Source organism: Pseudochaenichthys georgianus, chromosome 20 (genome assembly GCF_902827115.2).
Source record: "Pseudochaenichthys georgianus chromosome 20, fPseGeo1.2, whole genome shotgun sequence".
NCBI classification, from domain to species: domain Eukaryota; kingdom Metazoa; phylum Chordata; class Actinopteri; order Perciformes; family Channichthyidae; genus Pseudochaenichthys; species Pseudochaenichthys georgianus.
The window spans coordinates 22,884,950-22,900,128 of record NC_047522.1 but is presented as its reverse complement, the minus strand read 5'-3'; the positions used below and the strand labels follow the sequence as shown (position 1 = coordinate 22,900,128).

Genomic DNA, 15,179 nt, shown 5'->3' with positions numbered 1-15,179 from the left:
AAGATGGATGGATGGATGATGGATAAAGTTGTAATTTGTGTGTCTCAGGTTTCCCCTGAAGCTAAATTGTTGCCCCAATACTTTTTTTTCAACACTTTCAATAAAGCTCTGGTAAATTCCATTTTATTCACATAACACTTTTATGCCAACAACACTGATACAAAGAAGTTGAAAAAAAATGCAAATACATGTAGAAAAGTTGTTTGACTATAACAAAGGAAGTAGAGTACAAATTAAAGTTTTTCCTCTTGAATTATTACTTCAGCATTCTCCAAAGCTCCATTTGATGGTTTCCTAAAATGAAAAACAGAACAAGTTATTGTTGTATACAATTATTTACACCGAATACATTTGTTTTTCAAATAAATCTGTGTATCATGGCAAGCCGATTTAGCTTTTATTCGTTTCTGGAGGATATCGAAAAATCAATTCTTACTAGCAGAATTGATTTTTGAAACCTTGTACAACCAGTCCCGCATGCTGGCTTTTACAGACTAACTCCCCTTTTGTGTAATAGCAGCTCTCAACATGCCTAGACGTGTAATGATTTCTACCTCATTTACTGTAATACTTTTCACCTCAATCTGAAAGAAAGAGGTGAAAGGTGCCAAGGTGACGGCCATCTTGGTGTTGGTGACGTGTGTTGTGCGAGACCAGAGGATCGAAAAATAATTTATTTAGCTTTTATTCGTTTCTGGAGGATATCAAAAAATCAATTCTTACTAGCAGAATAGATTTTTAGATATCCTCCAGAAATGAATAAAAGCTAAATGGGCTTGCCATAGTGTATACTGCACTCACTCGGGCTCGGTGTGGTCCTGGAGTTCCACATTGAGGGTTTCAGGCAGTAACAAGCAGAGACCAGCAGCAGTGATGGGCACGATGCCGTATATCAGCATGGGGATGGAGTGATGGTAGACGTCCAGCAGCCTCACCAGTGGAGCCAGGATCCCCGCCACGCGACCAAACATCGAGTTCACACCAAAACCATTCTGCCTGCAAGAACGCACAATGGTGAATGGACTGCGTTCATACAGCGCTTGAAATGCAATTGAAAAAGAGGGACATTACCTTAAAATAGTTGGGTATAATTCTGTAGTGTACGCATAGATTACGTTGAAACTGGCAGAAGCAGCAAACCCCCCGATGACTGCTATGGTTGTCACTACGGCAGGAAGATCTGATGGGGAAATAATACATTGCAACATATATGCGGCTTTCACACCAGCGCTGTTCCCTTTCTTGCTCCATGTCCTCCTTCCAAAGAGCTTTTCTGGTTCAGCTCCGGTTTCCCTTTTCTGCTCCCGCTCTGTTCACACCGCCCAGAGCCCGACTGGTGCTGCCGCTGCTGCGTCATGACATCACCGTTTACATCGCTGATTTGCTCCCCAACGGCATTACGGCGCTCACAACAACAACAACAACGGGGAACTGCGTCGGGTCGATGATCGTGTTGCTTTTAATCACACGAAGCCAGATTAAATTAACGACTTCTCCAACCTTGTACTTTTCTCCAGAGTGCCGTGGTTCATTGTTTATTCATGTGTTTCTGCAGCATTTACCGACCGCTGCAGTGCTGCTCTTCCACGGGAGTTTATTCTCCCGTTAGCTCCGGGTTAGCTCACACTGCAGCGGCCGCTCTAAAGTATTCACTGTCCGACTCACACAAGCAGCTGATGCATATCCCCAGTTCCCTTAGCCTAAGTGAATGTGTGTCAGTCTGAATTGACACTGTTTGGCATCACAACGCTGTTATGAAAGTTTCTCTGGTATAAAATGGGTGATGTTAGCATAGCAACCGAAGCTAAACTGGCTACTTGCTATTGCTATCCTATTGTGGCATAAACCGTTTTCTACAGGCACATTTTACCGGCGTATTTTTATTATGATTCTACTTGTGATAGTCGGACACGACAACCTGTGCAGCCCATGTATTGATTCCATCCGATAGCTGCTATAATACAAAACAACACGTCTGCCTCTCTCCACAATGATGGATAACAGTGAACGGATGGTCAAAGTAAGGCACAAATAAACAGAATCACACGAAGCCTGGTTAGTGTTGCCTGACTTTATAAAGTGTGTTTATAAGCACTACTGCTTGTAGGCAGGCATAACAGTCGACCCATGTTCAGGGGAGGTGGGTTTAGTTTCCTGCACGCCTCGACGTAAGCGAGACGTAAGCGATGCCATCTCTTAGCTCCGAAGCTCTTGCTCTAGACCGACAATTTTTTGGAGCTGGAAGTGAACCGGATTCCGGAGCTAAGAGGCGGCGCCGCTGCGATGTGAACAGGAAAAACCGGCACTTTTCAGCTCCAGCTCCGAGCCGGAGCTGAAAACGCGTTGGTGTGAAAGGGGCAAGAGTGAACGTGAAAAGAACGACACGTCTATAACAAATGTTTTCATGTACTATATACCTTTTGGGATGGCAAGGACCATGAGGCAAGAAGCTCCCCCGAATAAAAGGAAGCCCACTACTCCTGTCCTCCTTCCAATGCGTTGCATCAGAACGTAAGAAGTAGCCTGTGCAGGTAATTCAACGACTCCAAAGATGAACTGTGTGAGGTAGATATTGAGGCCAAAGCTGCCCACATTCAGGATCAGTCCGTAGTAGAGAAGATTTACAGCAAACCTGGTACAGTTGGAGAATAAGAAAGACATTTTGTTCAAGTTCCCAATCGAGGATTAATGTAACAAATGTGAACAATTAACAGCGTGGCGATTAGATATCATTGATAAACATTAGTCAGAGCAATTATTATGAAGACCCACCAGTTGTAGCCCATTATGAGAGTTCGTTTTCTCAAATACGATATCCGGAAGATGTCGAACACGTTTCTTCTTCCGGATGTTCCCTCAATCTCAAGCTTAGGAAGTGAAAAGAAAGAAAATGAGTATAGAAGCTTCTCAATTCTTAAATTTCCCTTCCTCGGCTCCCCTCCTCGAGACTTAGTCCCGCCCACAGGAGATGCGAGCGGAGGACCGAGGAGGGGAACCGAGGAGAGAGGAGGGGAAGCAGCAGACGTTTAAAGAAATGAGAACTCCTCTCCTCTGAGCGGTCATATTAAAGCGACGCCCGTTCATTATTACGTGGCAACAGCTGCATCAGCTGTCGAGTGTTTTGTCATATTTTATAATGTCTGTTAGATCAGCTGAACATTGTTCCCCCACATATTGACTTTGAATTCATTGAGAGTGCGGTATAATGAGACAATAACAGGCTACAGATGCGGACACACATACACAAATATATTTATATAGATATATGCAATTTAAAGTATGAGAGCACTCTCATAATAACGTAACACAATCAGAGACTGGATATATCCCCCCTCTCTCTCTGGTCGCTGAAATGGGGAATTGAAATTACGGGCCAAAAGTTGTATTTACAAGTATTAAAAGTAAGGACACCAAACCAACTGAGACCCGTCTATCCGCCGCATCTACGCACTGTACAACACACACCTACACCACACACACACACACACACACACACACACACACACACACACACACACACACACACACACACACACACACACACACACACACACACACACACACACACACACACACACACACACACACACACACACACACACACACACACACACACACACACACACACACACACACACACACACACACACCTACAGCTCCTAAAGCATAATCAGGCTACAGCCGTTGTGTATTTTATTGTGAAGCACTAAATGGTTTTAGAAAAATATCGACTCTTTGTAGATATCTACTAAACTAAAGCAAATAAAGAGAGTAGGTCTGTTATACTGAGTGATATACATTCTACACACTGCTCTACTTTCTGCACGGACCTCACAGCTGTTCTCTCTGGAAATATCACGACGCGATGAAAGCAGTTTCTAAAATAATATCCAGGGGATGCATGCAGAGCTGTCATTGGCTGAGATAAGTCCGGCCGTGCGTCACGCCTCCACCGTTCCCGGAAATGCATCCGCAGAGGAGCCGTCAGTGTATCCTCGGTTAGAGCTCCTCCAGAGAGCCTCCTCGATGCTCGATCCTCGGTCCTCGGTGTACATTTAGAGAAATGAGACGTCCTTCAAAATGGCGCGCTGAAATTCATTTCCGGGTCACTACCGGAGGACCGAGGAGTCGAGGAGGGGAAATTTGAGTATTGAGAAGCCTCTTATGTGTCACAAAGAGGTTTGAACTGAAGAGGATTAGGGCCACTTTTTTGAGAAGAAACAAAATCTGAATTGTGAGGATTCGTATAATTTTTTTAAATTATTTTATATTTAAAAAAAAACGTTTTAAACAGTATTCCAACTTTTCTTAAAATTCAGATTTTTTTCTCAGATTTCTGACTTATTCTCAGAGAATTGACTTTTTCCTAACAATTCTACGGAGCCCTGGAGGGTTCATAAAGAGAAAAATAAATAAAACGAGGCCACGTTTTATAAATTGCGCACAATATACTTTCTCATTCGCACGAGATACTTTCTTTTTTTAAGACACATCGAACTGCCCGATTATTACGCCATACAGTATACGCCGTTTTATGAAGAATATGTCCGGTCGCCAGGGTGTGTGTGTGTGTGGGGGCATGTGTTTATGATAGTGTTGTTCGTTCCGGAGCACTCCGACAGGACTATAGCAGTAGCAATACATTGAGATTAAACACATTTCTTTCACTTGTTAATACACATATTACTATGGAGAACCAGATGTGGGTAAATTACTGTTCATGGTCATTTGAAAACAAATGCCGGTGTCCGACACACAGAAACACACCAAACACACACACACAGACAGAGATGGGGTCGTTAAAAAAGTAATATATTACTTTTTTTTTAAAAGTAATATATTACTTTACTTCGTTACTCTCTACATCAAGTAACCCGCTACTTTACTCTTTACTTTACTCGCAGGGCCGCCCCTCCCTACAGGCAGATCACGCAGACTGCGGAGGATGCTTCATTTTGCGGAGGGAGCCTCATCTGAAGCACAAATGCGGCGCACCGACAGTGCGTTACTTTACTCAACATCCTCCCTCTGGATTCGGAGGTCCTCCTTAGCTATTAGCTTCACGTTAGCATGTTGTCTTTGCAGGTGTTTGTTGAGGTTTGACGTTGTGTTTGCAGCAGTGGATAAAAGCTTCTGGCCTGGACACAGTTTGCACCTCACCGTCACATTCCTGTCCTTTCTTCAGACGAACTCAAAATAATGGGCATACCTCCACCCCTCGAAAGTTATCGCTGTTGACTCAGCCATGTTTATGCACTGCATGTGGACGCGCAAGTCGTGCAAATGTTACGTAAATATAAACCTGCGGCGGAAATCCCTCTTGTCTGTCAAAGGGAGAATCTAGTAATTATTTATGTTAGTAGGCTAACTGTAGTGTGAGTACTGATTTTATAAAAGAAACGAAGTAACGCGTGTCGGGCAATGTTAGTAACTGTAGTGCGATTACTGAATTATAAAATTATGAATTACTTTGTAACGCGTTACACCCAACTCTGCACACAGAGCGGAGCGTAGCACAAACACACACACATCATGCTCCCTGGTGACCAGACCTCTCCTTCATAAAATGAGTAATAGGGGGAACTAGAGAATGCAATTCCTGAAGAAATTGCTAGTGGGAATGCTTTATGCTGAAAAGCTGACGCTGAATTGCTATGTTGAAATGTAATGTGTAAGAAGAAAGTGAAGAATTTAGATTGAAATTATACATGAACACTGGGGGCTTGAATGTGTGATGAGAGAAGAAAATAAAGTAAAAAGGCTTGGAAAAGCAGCAAAATATTTGAACTGCAAACTTTTGAACTAACTTGATGGCGAATGATCTGTCGCCATGCCAACGGCATTTGATGACATCCCATAATACGCTTCGATGCGTTGATGGCTGCATCGTTACCAAACTTGTGAAGTTTTGGGCCGTTTGGAGCATTTTCACTGAAGTTATGAGAAAACCGTGTTTCATGGTGAGCATTGTGTTGCCATGGCAACGGCATTTGAAGAAATCTCAAAACTGTCCCGTAGATGTCTTCACGGCTGGACTGTTAGCACACATGTGAAGTTTGAGCCCTTTTTGAACATTTTCATAGGAGTTATAACGACATCGTCTTTTATGGCGAGGGATACGCATCCCTTGCCATAAAAGAAACGGCATTTAATGACACCCCATCATTGACGTAGAGCTGTTGAGGGCTGGACCGTTAACCATTATCTGAAGTCTGGTGCTGTTTTGACCCTTTTCATAGGCGTTACGACAACATAGTGTTTTATGGCGAGGGATGCGTTTCCATGGAAACGGCATATGGTGAAATGCCAGATTTGATGTAGAGCTGTTGAGGCATGGAGAGGTGATATACAGTTGAAGACCATTAACCATTATCTGAAGTCTGCTGCTCTGAGCATGTCAGTTGGAGTTATGACACCATCGTGTTCCATGACACAGGTGTTTATATTTGAGCTAACGACGAGAGATCAAAGGTTTCCATGGTGATGTGCAGTAATCAGTGAGAGGAGAGCATTTTCATTGTTCTGAATGAGCAATAAACCTCTTACATGTGAAAGTTTTGTTGAAGAACCGTAACAGATATTGGTGAAATTTCAAAGCATTAAGCATGTCAAGGAACTTGAGCATCTGAAGTGTACTTTTTGTGTACTTTCGGGTTAATAATGTGGCCTTTTTGGCAGATTAACTAAAGGTGTGCGGCTGCTGTGGTGGGGAAAGATGAGGCTGAACTTACAATGGGGTTTAATGGAGACATGTTGAAAGTTGTTGTCACTTCATGCCCTCAAGCTTTAAACCCCTGGCCAAAATGTCCCTAAATGAAGTCCGAGTTTGAAATATATCTCAAATAATGTATGCACTGCCATTATAAACATAACAGTCTGCCATGAAACGGTTCTTCTTCTTTCGTGTAACGCAGAGGATCAACTCGGTGTCGTGTAGCCATGCCCGCATCTCTGGTCCTAAGTCGAAGAGGCTGGCTTCAGAGGGTGGTCTATATAAAGGGTAGGTGGTTATTATATGTTTGGCAGTCTGTTCAGGGTCACCGCACTCGCATGCAGCACTGTCTGCCAGGCCCCACTTCTTCATTGATGTTTTGAAGCGACCGACCCCAGTTCGTAGGCGGTTTAGTGTGGTCCATTGCCGGCGTGGTAGGTCGTCTCCTCCTATGGCGCCATCTCCTGGATCCCAGATGTAGCGATGGATGCGGGAGGGCCCGGCTAGCTCCCACTCCTGCTTCCAAGCAGCCGCCAACTATGCATCTCTGGAGACGTGCTCAGAGGTGGAATTGAGAATCTCTTGTGCTGCCTTGTTGAAACGGTTGTCTCCTCTGTGCTCCACTTCCTTCTTGGCGCACCGGTAACTTTCGAGAAACTAACGAAATACTAACGAAATACGTTAAAGTATATCGTGCACACAAGATACTTTTTCCCCCTCCATGAACCTTTGGGCCGGAGGTTTCGTACAATTCTGACTTTTCTTCAGAATTTGTTTTTTTTCGGCTTTAAACTCAAATTTCAGATTCCTCAAAATGTGGACTTTTTTCAGAGTTCCAAATGTTCTCAAAACTCTGATGTTTTTCTCAGATTTCAGACTTATTTTTCCCCTCCGAATTTTGGCTTTTACTTGTCTTTTCTTACCTTTTTGTCAGATCTCCAAAAACTGTTTTCATGTGGCCCCAATCATTTATAGGGTTGAATATATGGTGAATTTATTTTGAGATCTGACAGAAAGTGATTCTGACTTATTCTCAGAGTATAATAATAACCTATTCTAAAAATAATGGACTTTTCCTCAGATTTTTTACTTTTTTTCCACTTTAAACTCAGAATTCTGATTTCTCAGAATTAGTTTTTTGTCTCCTCAGAATTCTGACTTTTACCTTTTTGTCAGATCTCCAAAAACTGATCTCATGTGGCCCCAATCGTCTTCCGTAGGTTTATAGCGTTGACACAGCTCACCTGGTCCAGCAGATGTTCTGGTACCGTGGTCCCGTTCAGCCGGGCCGCCCTCTGCAGCTCCTTCAGCGCCTCCTCCTTCCTGCCCTGGGTGATCAGCCAGCGGGCGGACTCTGGGAGAAACCTTAAGATAAGATAAGACTTTATCCCGAAGGAAAACAAATACAGCAGCATAACATTAACACTGTACAAAAAAGACGGGGTTACAAATGGGGTCCAAAACTAGCAAGCCACATGAATGTCTGGGAGCAAATTCCTTTTATATGCTACACAAATATGGCCAGGATCCGTTGAATTTTCGGAATATTGGGTTGCAGATTATAATTTTCCAAAGCGGGGTTCGTTTAGCATGGAACACTTGAAATAACTAAAGGACAAGTTAAAAAATAAAGTAGAAATTAAGTGAGGTCAAAGAAAAGTATTTCTGCTAAAAAGTCAGTGTAGGAGCCATGAAACATGTAGTATTGCGTTTTTGTTTTAATATAAGATATTTGTTTGAGCACTATTGATTGGTTGGCTTGGGTCACATGGATATGGGCGGCACTCATTATAATCCTGTTCACCTGCGTGAGGTGTGTGGAAGAGAGGGTGACACAGGGCCGTTGAATGATTGAGAGTCAGAGCTAAACATTTCAAATGTGTGTAACTCACACTGCAACTTTAATTCATGTTCCTTTGTTATTCATGCTTTATTATCTTTGCTTTTAAATGTGTTTTTAAATGCCATTTTATAATTAATTTCTTAATGCTCTTAATGTCTTTCATTTCTGTAAATCACTTTGAATTGCCTTGTGTTGAAAGGTGCTATATAAATAAACTTGCCGTGCCTAAAGACACACAGGATAAAAATCACACACTTTTCCTTGTTATAATTCAAACCACTCTTATCGCGAGTGTTACTGCTGACCTGTAATAGACTGCAAAGAGGACGAGAAGAGGACTGAAGAGCACCAGCTGCAGGATCCTCCAGTCGCGGATTAAATAGGCGATGCCTGACAGTAAGATCATTCCCACAGAGAATAATACTACGGTGATTGTTGTGAAACAAGCAGCGTAAGAGGGACCAGTCCACTCCACCCCTGTAACAGAGATATAGACATTTTATTTATTAGGATAAACCCCTTGAGAAGCACCATGTCGTTTTCAAGGGGGTCCCGACAAAAGCAACGTCTGACAGACATGTGAACAAAATAACAGAAAGCAAAGCATGACAAACCACGTACAGTCTGTTTAGTAAAATGCATCAAGTAATACAATCATTACAATTTGATAGACAGTCGTGTAATAGATCAGTTGCATCAATAACAAGAGCAGACCAGCTGAAAGTGAGCATATTGGGATTTAATCTATTCTTACGTTTAATTTTGGAGTGAAAATTGAGGTTAGTAGAGGTTGCCAGCTCAGTGTCATCTGTCCCTTAATATCTGTAATAATTTAATATCTAACATAATGTCCGTGCACCACCTGAAGTTAAACCAAGCTGTCCTATCTTTACTTCTTTGGTGAACCTTGATGTGACACGAGATGGCCTTTCCATCCAACATCACTCACAAAAGTGTCAGCTATAAATATAGTGTCAAATCTGACAGACCACCAAGATTAATTAAGTAGTATACCGGAAGTTAAAAAGAGCGGGTAAACTCAAAGTTGGATGTGTTATCAAAGTGTGTGTTTAATGTAAAATGATGATGGGAAGAACAAACCTACCCATCACAGATGTGTTCATCTGAAGGTTGAGACTCGAGGTGCCGGAGAGAAATTTGAAAACCATGTAAACGTAGATGTTGGGGGAGAAAGCTGATCCGACACTGAAGAACAGGAGGAGAGAAACACAGAGCAGGACCGCGAAGCGCCGTCCAAACCTGCAGGGAGAGGAGAGAAGACGTATGCTTTCACCTCAACACGATATAAACTACAGACAAGATTAACCACCACGGAGCACCACAGGAGGTCTTTCCACCCAGTGGCCATCAAACTCTATAACTCGTCACCCTTCAGTAAAGGGAACTGAGAACTTCCACACCAACACTATGTGCAATATAAATATCATTACCATCATTACAAAACACTCGCTGCTATATGACATGTGCAATATTATTATTGTTAACAATGTGCTATGATAACGTGCAATTACGTATCTGCCACTGCGTTTATTTGCACCACTAAAGACTGTTAATATTTACATTAATTATATGACCGTCTGTTTCCTGTAGATATGTAATTGCACGTTTAGTGTACAGTTTTATTATTATTATCATGCTGCTGTGTTTGTTGTATTTTTATGGCTCTGGCACAACAATTTCCTTCGGGATAAATCAAGTCTTATCTTATCTTAGAGATTATTTTTATTATTTTCTAAAATGGAGATAATAACATACGTGCATAGATAAATACATCATTATTTATATTAATAATAATAATTCGATAAGGCTATTTAAAGAAAAAATAGACAAACAAAAAGGTGGATGTGTTTTGTTTTCTTACCGGTCAGAAATCACCCCATAAGCCAGCGCTCCAACCAGAACTCCGGCCATGGAGATGGACTGGGACGCCTCGATCAAACCACTCCTGTCACAAACTACATCAAACTGAAGTGAGAGGGGGACACACATAAACAAAAACAGAGACCTTACTGCAGTATTTGTTTATAAAGTTATCAGTACAGTCACCACAGGCAGATAAGAATGTACGGAGGAGGTCACCGCTTCTCAAACATCAGAAACATTTACTTATAGTTTTAATAGTAAAGTGTTTAATATGTACCTCTGTCACGATGCTTGAAGCTCCAACAGGTGCGTCATAGTCCCATCCATGTGTGCATCCTGTAGTCTTGTTGATGCCATACGCCTCAATGGTTTCCAAATCAAGATCCACAGGTGTGAACATCACACAGCTCTCAAAGCCTCCATCCTTGTTCAGTGGGAGGGTGAGATTTCTTTGTCGCTCCTCCGTCAGGTTGGGTCCTCGCTCCAGGATCCAGTCGGTGTTGCAGCGATGTGGGAAGTTCAGTCCTACAAACACCTGACCGACCATCTCGCAAGCAGAAAAAATGCTGAGGATGCATACTCCAGCCAACAGGCGTTTCTGGAAGCTACCAAACTCCCCGATCTCCCGCAGGATCTCCCCGAAGCTGCTCATAGTGATGCTTGTCTATGCTGTGGTGCCACATTCACTGTGATGTGATGGGTGTGCCAATCTGAAGGTGCTATACCTCAAGGAAGTGGGCAAAAGGTGCCAACTAACTAATATTTAACCATTGACATAAGATTAGTACGATGAACTTTAGACATAATAAAGTGTGCACTTTAATAACCTGCCCATGCCAAGAGATCAGACCTGATGACTTAATTGAACTATTCATATCTTAAACTGCACTGTGACTTTTATTCATGGTTTTTCTTCTTTTAATGTTTATTTTATTATCTTTGCTTTTTAATGACCGTTTTAAATGCCATTTTCTTAATGTCTTTCATTTCTGTAAAGCACTCTGAATTGCCTTGTGTTGAAAGGTGCTGTATAAATAAACTTCCCTTACCTTACAATGCTAAACCAATTATTGAAGAGCACAGAAAATAATTTGTGCTGAAGTCATGATCAGATGTAAAAAAAAACGTGTGTCATTAACAGGTTTTTGTAGTTTTACAACGGAGGCAAAACATGTATATTTAAAGTGCCAATGTGTTTGATTACATTTTAAAAGTTGAATTGGTGAAAGACTAGATGATGTATGTTTTCAACTCAGCACAATATAAACTACAGATAAGATAACGCTGTCAAATAAAGGTGGATGTGTTTTGGTGTCTTACCAGAACTCCGGCCATGGAGATGGACTGGGACGTCTCGATCAAACCACTCCTGTCACAAACTACATCAAACTGAAGTGAGAGGGGGACACACATAAACAAAAACAGAGACCTTACTGCAGTATATGTTTATAAAGTTATCAGTACAGTCACCACAGGCAGATAAGAATTTACGGAGGAGGTCATCGCTTCTCAAACATCAGAAACATTTACTTATAGTTTTAACAGTAAAGTGTTAAGTAAAATTACCAGACTTACGTGTAATAGGTTTCCGCTAGGATTTTTGACAGAATTTATTTTACCGGACAAATTTGAAACTTACCGATCATATTTCAATAATAATAATAAGAGTTGTGTGGCAGAGTTTCCGTTAGCAGGTAATTACCGGACTATGAGCGGATATGCTGATGTTTAAAACTCAGTTAATGGGAGTCATTTTTATATTGCTTCAGTTTATAATCGTAACAGATCGAAAAATTCAGATTCATTTTTCAATAAATTATTCCACAAACAACAAACAACATAATTATTACATTCAAACAAACTACTTGTAGTAGATGAAGTACATAATTCAAAAGTTTACATCAACTTTGAATAATAACACGGGAGAAACTCTCTTTTCCCCTCTCCCTCCCTCTCTCTCCTGACAGCCCGTCAGTTTCTCATGCAGCTCCTGCAGCTCGCTAAACAGTGGGCGGAGCTTCAGGTGATCATGCAGAGCTGCGTGTCTCGGTCAGACTCAGCAGCTGATCTGATCTCTCTCTCGTCCGGTTACACTTCACTCGCGTTTATGTCCATATCGATCAGATCCAGCTCTCCTGATCGGCCTTCATAGAGAGCTATCAAAACTATTAAGAGTGAATATCGGCCGACAATGACCGGATAAATGTCCCAGTTATCAAACAGTCTCCTCACTTCTGTTAAACGTTTTATTTGCAACAACAAATAATACAATTATGTTTAAAAGGTCAGAAAAGGAACTTTTTAAAACTCTTTATTTTTCATTCGACAAATAACACACACAATTACATAGGTAGGGAAACAAACACAAAACGGGACCACACTACTCAATGTTTACAGTCTTTCTTTTTCCTTGAACACTGTCCATTTTTCTGTTGTTCACAGAATTCTCCTCCTTTTTAGTCAAGGTTTGTATTTCCGTCAGGTTCTCCGGTTGTCTGTCATTTAAAACAGAAAGATTATTATTAACTAGAATTACTTTGAGTATAACACTTTTAACCTGTTAAAGTCCCGAGCCTGTTTTTCAGGCCCGAGGCTCGAAAATGACATTCCCAGAACAAATGACCATATCTTAACTTCTAAAAGGGGTAAATGAATCATCTTTTTTCTCAAAGCAATGATAAACCTACGAGTTGGATGTAGAAAAGTCAGAATCAATATAGAATTTTTTTATTTTAAAGTAAATTCAGATTGAACCTAGTAAATAAATGTAAATTATAGTGTCCGTCCAAAATAAAACATGACTTATAGTGAAAACCACCCTTGAATGATGGGATAGTTGTCAGGGTTGGGGGAAAATAGGACCCAAATGCAGAATGAGGAGGGAAGCAGGTTTCAAAATGGAACAAAAGGCGAGCTTTATTCATAAAAGCTGAAAAAAAACAAGAATCCCTGAACAGGTACGAGGCACGAGGTAGCATCCAAACAAAAAGGGACTGTGACCAACATGAAGGGAGACATGAACGACAAATAATGAACCAACACTGAACACAGGAAGAGACAAGACTAAATACAGGGAGGGGTAATCACGAGACGAGAAACAGCCGGGCAGGGAAGGAGAAACACAAGGGCAACAGGTGAACACAATCAGACAATCAGAAACACCAGGGAAACTAACGACAGGGAGGAAGACAAGACACAGGGAGAGCAGAATTGCAAAATAACCCCAAAACTAGACACACAAAAACTCAAACCCTGACAATAGTAGACTAAAAGCATTAGGAATCCAAACTATAACATATAATAAGTACCCTGTATCAAGACTGATGCAAAACAAGTGAAGTTTGACCTTTTTAGAGAGATTTAGAAGGAAAAAAAACACTTCGGGTGCATTTTCCGTATCTCTGGCCCCCCTCGGTCGATTTTGATGATTGACATCTCTTTTTAACCGTTAGAGCCAATAGAATCGAGGGGAAGTTCCTAAAATCCATTTAAACATTACCCATTGGTAAATGAGTGATGCGTAGCCAGATTGCCCAAACCGGGAAGCTGTCATACTCTCGTAGCTATCCTAGCAGCTATATATGAAAACTCCGTTATTGACATAAAAATGGAATGATGGGTTATCAGTAGGGGTGTAACGGTACACGTACGCCCTTCGGTTCGGTACACGTGTGTACCGAAGTGTACCGAACGCATATAACGTTAAACGTAAAAAATTGAGAACGTGAACAACTTCTTGGAAGTAATCTCAGGTGCTGCGTCGCAGCATTCAGAGTAATTTGCTCCCATTGTGTTCAACGCGTCAGAGCGACCAAGTCATTTCATTGGACGAGCTGGTCAGAGGGATGCGTTCAAATGTAGTCAGTAATTTGAGGAAATGGCGAACGCAGATAAAGTTGAGCTCGAAAATCCTCCAGCATCATTGAAGTCTCCGGTTTGGGAACATTTTGGTTTCACAGTTACGGCCCGTCCACACTACAGCGTCGACAACACCAATCTGCCCATTCACTTTGAATGGGGTGACGTCACGTTGCCTCGCTTTTTCGCCGAACTGAATTGTGGGTAGCATAGCGGTCCGTCTCCGCCGTCAGAAGTTGAACAATGTTCAACTTCTGACGCCGGAGACGCCGGAGTAGCCAGCGCCAGCCAATCAAATCCTGTTTCGTAAAATCTGACAGCTCAAGCCGTAGCCAATCAAACCGCGTCTAAGCTGGGAGAAATATCCCGCCGTTCATTTCTATATTTCAAAAAAAGATGCAGGAGAAACTAACTATCGCCGTAGCAATCACCCGGTTTTGTATGACCAGACCCTCTTCACCTACCGGGATACAAACCGGAGGAACCAGGCATGGAGGGAGGTGGCAGAGACAGTGGGTGAAACTGGTAGGTTTTCGCCTGTTTGGGGAGTTTATATATATATTGCTCGCATAAAATCCCCGGGGTTTTTTGCTTTGTATGTCGGGGGCGGGAGATTCATGTGATTGGTTGTTGGTCGTGTTGCTTGAATAAAATCCCCAAGCTACAGACACCCCCAGCTCCAAGATTTTTTTGAAGCTGTAGTGTGGACGCTCCGTTACGTACAAGGATGACGAACAAAGACAGGTGGACTGAACCAAAGCTGTTTGTCGGCATTGTTCAACTAAAATTGGTTACGCGGCTGGCGATACATCAAACTTGCACACTCATTTGAAAAGGCATCACCCGAACGTGAATATCACCGGTACCAAAAGAAAAAAGACT

At 41.9% G+C, this 15,179-nt stretch overlaps 1 protein-coding gene across 1 annotated transcript; it reads right to left on the bottom strand.

Moving 5' to 3' along the window:
* Nucleotides 1-797: 797 nt before the first annotated feature.
* LOC117465686 (solute carrier family 22 member 13-like) lies at nucleotides 798-11,091 on the bottom strand. The gene is made up of 9 exons (XM_034108649.1): nucleotides 10,717-11,091; nucleotides 10,438-10,541; nucleotides 9,661-9,815; nucleotides 8,861-9,032; nucleotides 7,957-8,077; nucleotides 2,773-2,867; nucleotides 2,418-2,632; nucleotides 1,072-1,180; nucleotides 798-996 (listed from the first exon to the last, which is right to left on the bottom strand). The coding sequence occupies exons 1-9, from the start codon at nucleotides 11,089-11,091 to the stop codon at nucleotides 798-800; spliced, it is 1,545 nt and encodes a 514-aa protein (XP_033964540.1).
* Nucleotides 11,092-15,179: the final 4,088 nt, after the last annotated feature.

Bases quoted from the DNA above. Each gene is read 5' to 3' on its own strand.
- LOC117465686 (XM_034108649.1), bottom strand. From the start codon at position 11,091: ATGAGCAGCTTCGGGGAGATCCTGCGGGAGATCGGGGAGTTTGGTAGC. The intron at 10,542-10,716 runs GTACATATTAAA...CTCTCACTTCAG, and splicing joins CTTCAAGCATCGTGACAGAG to TTTGATGTAGTTTGTGACAG. The intron at 8,078-8,860 runs GTCAGCAGTAAC...TCTTATCTTAAG, and splicing joins CTCTTTGCAGTCTATTACAG to GTTTCTCCCAGAGTCCGCCC.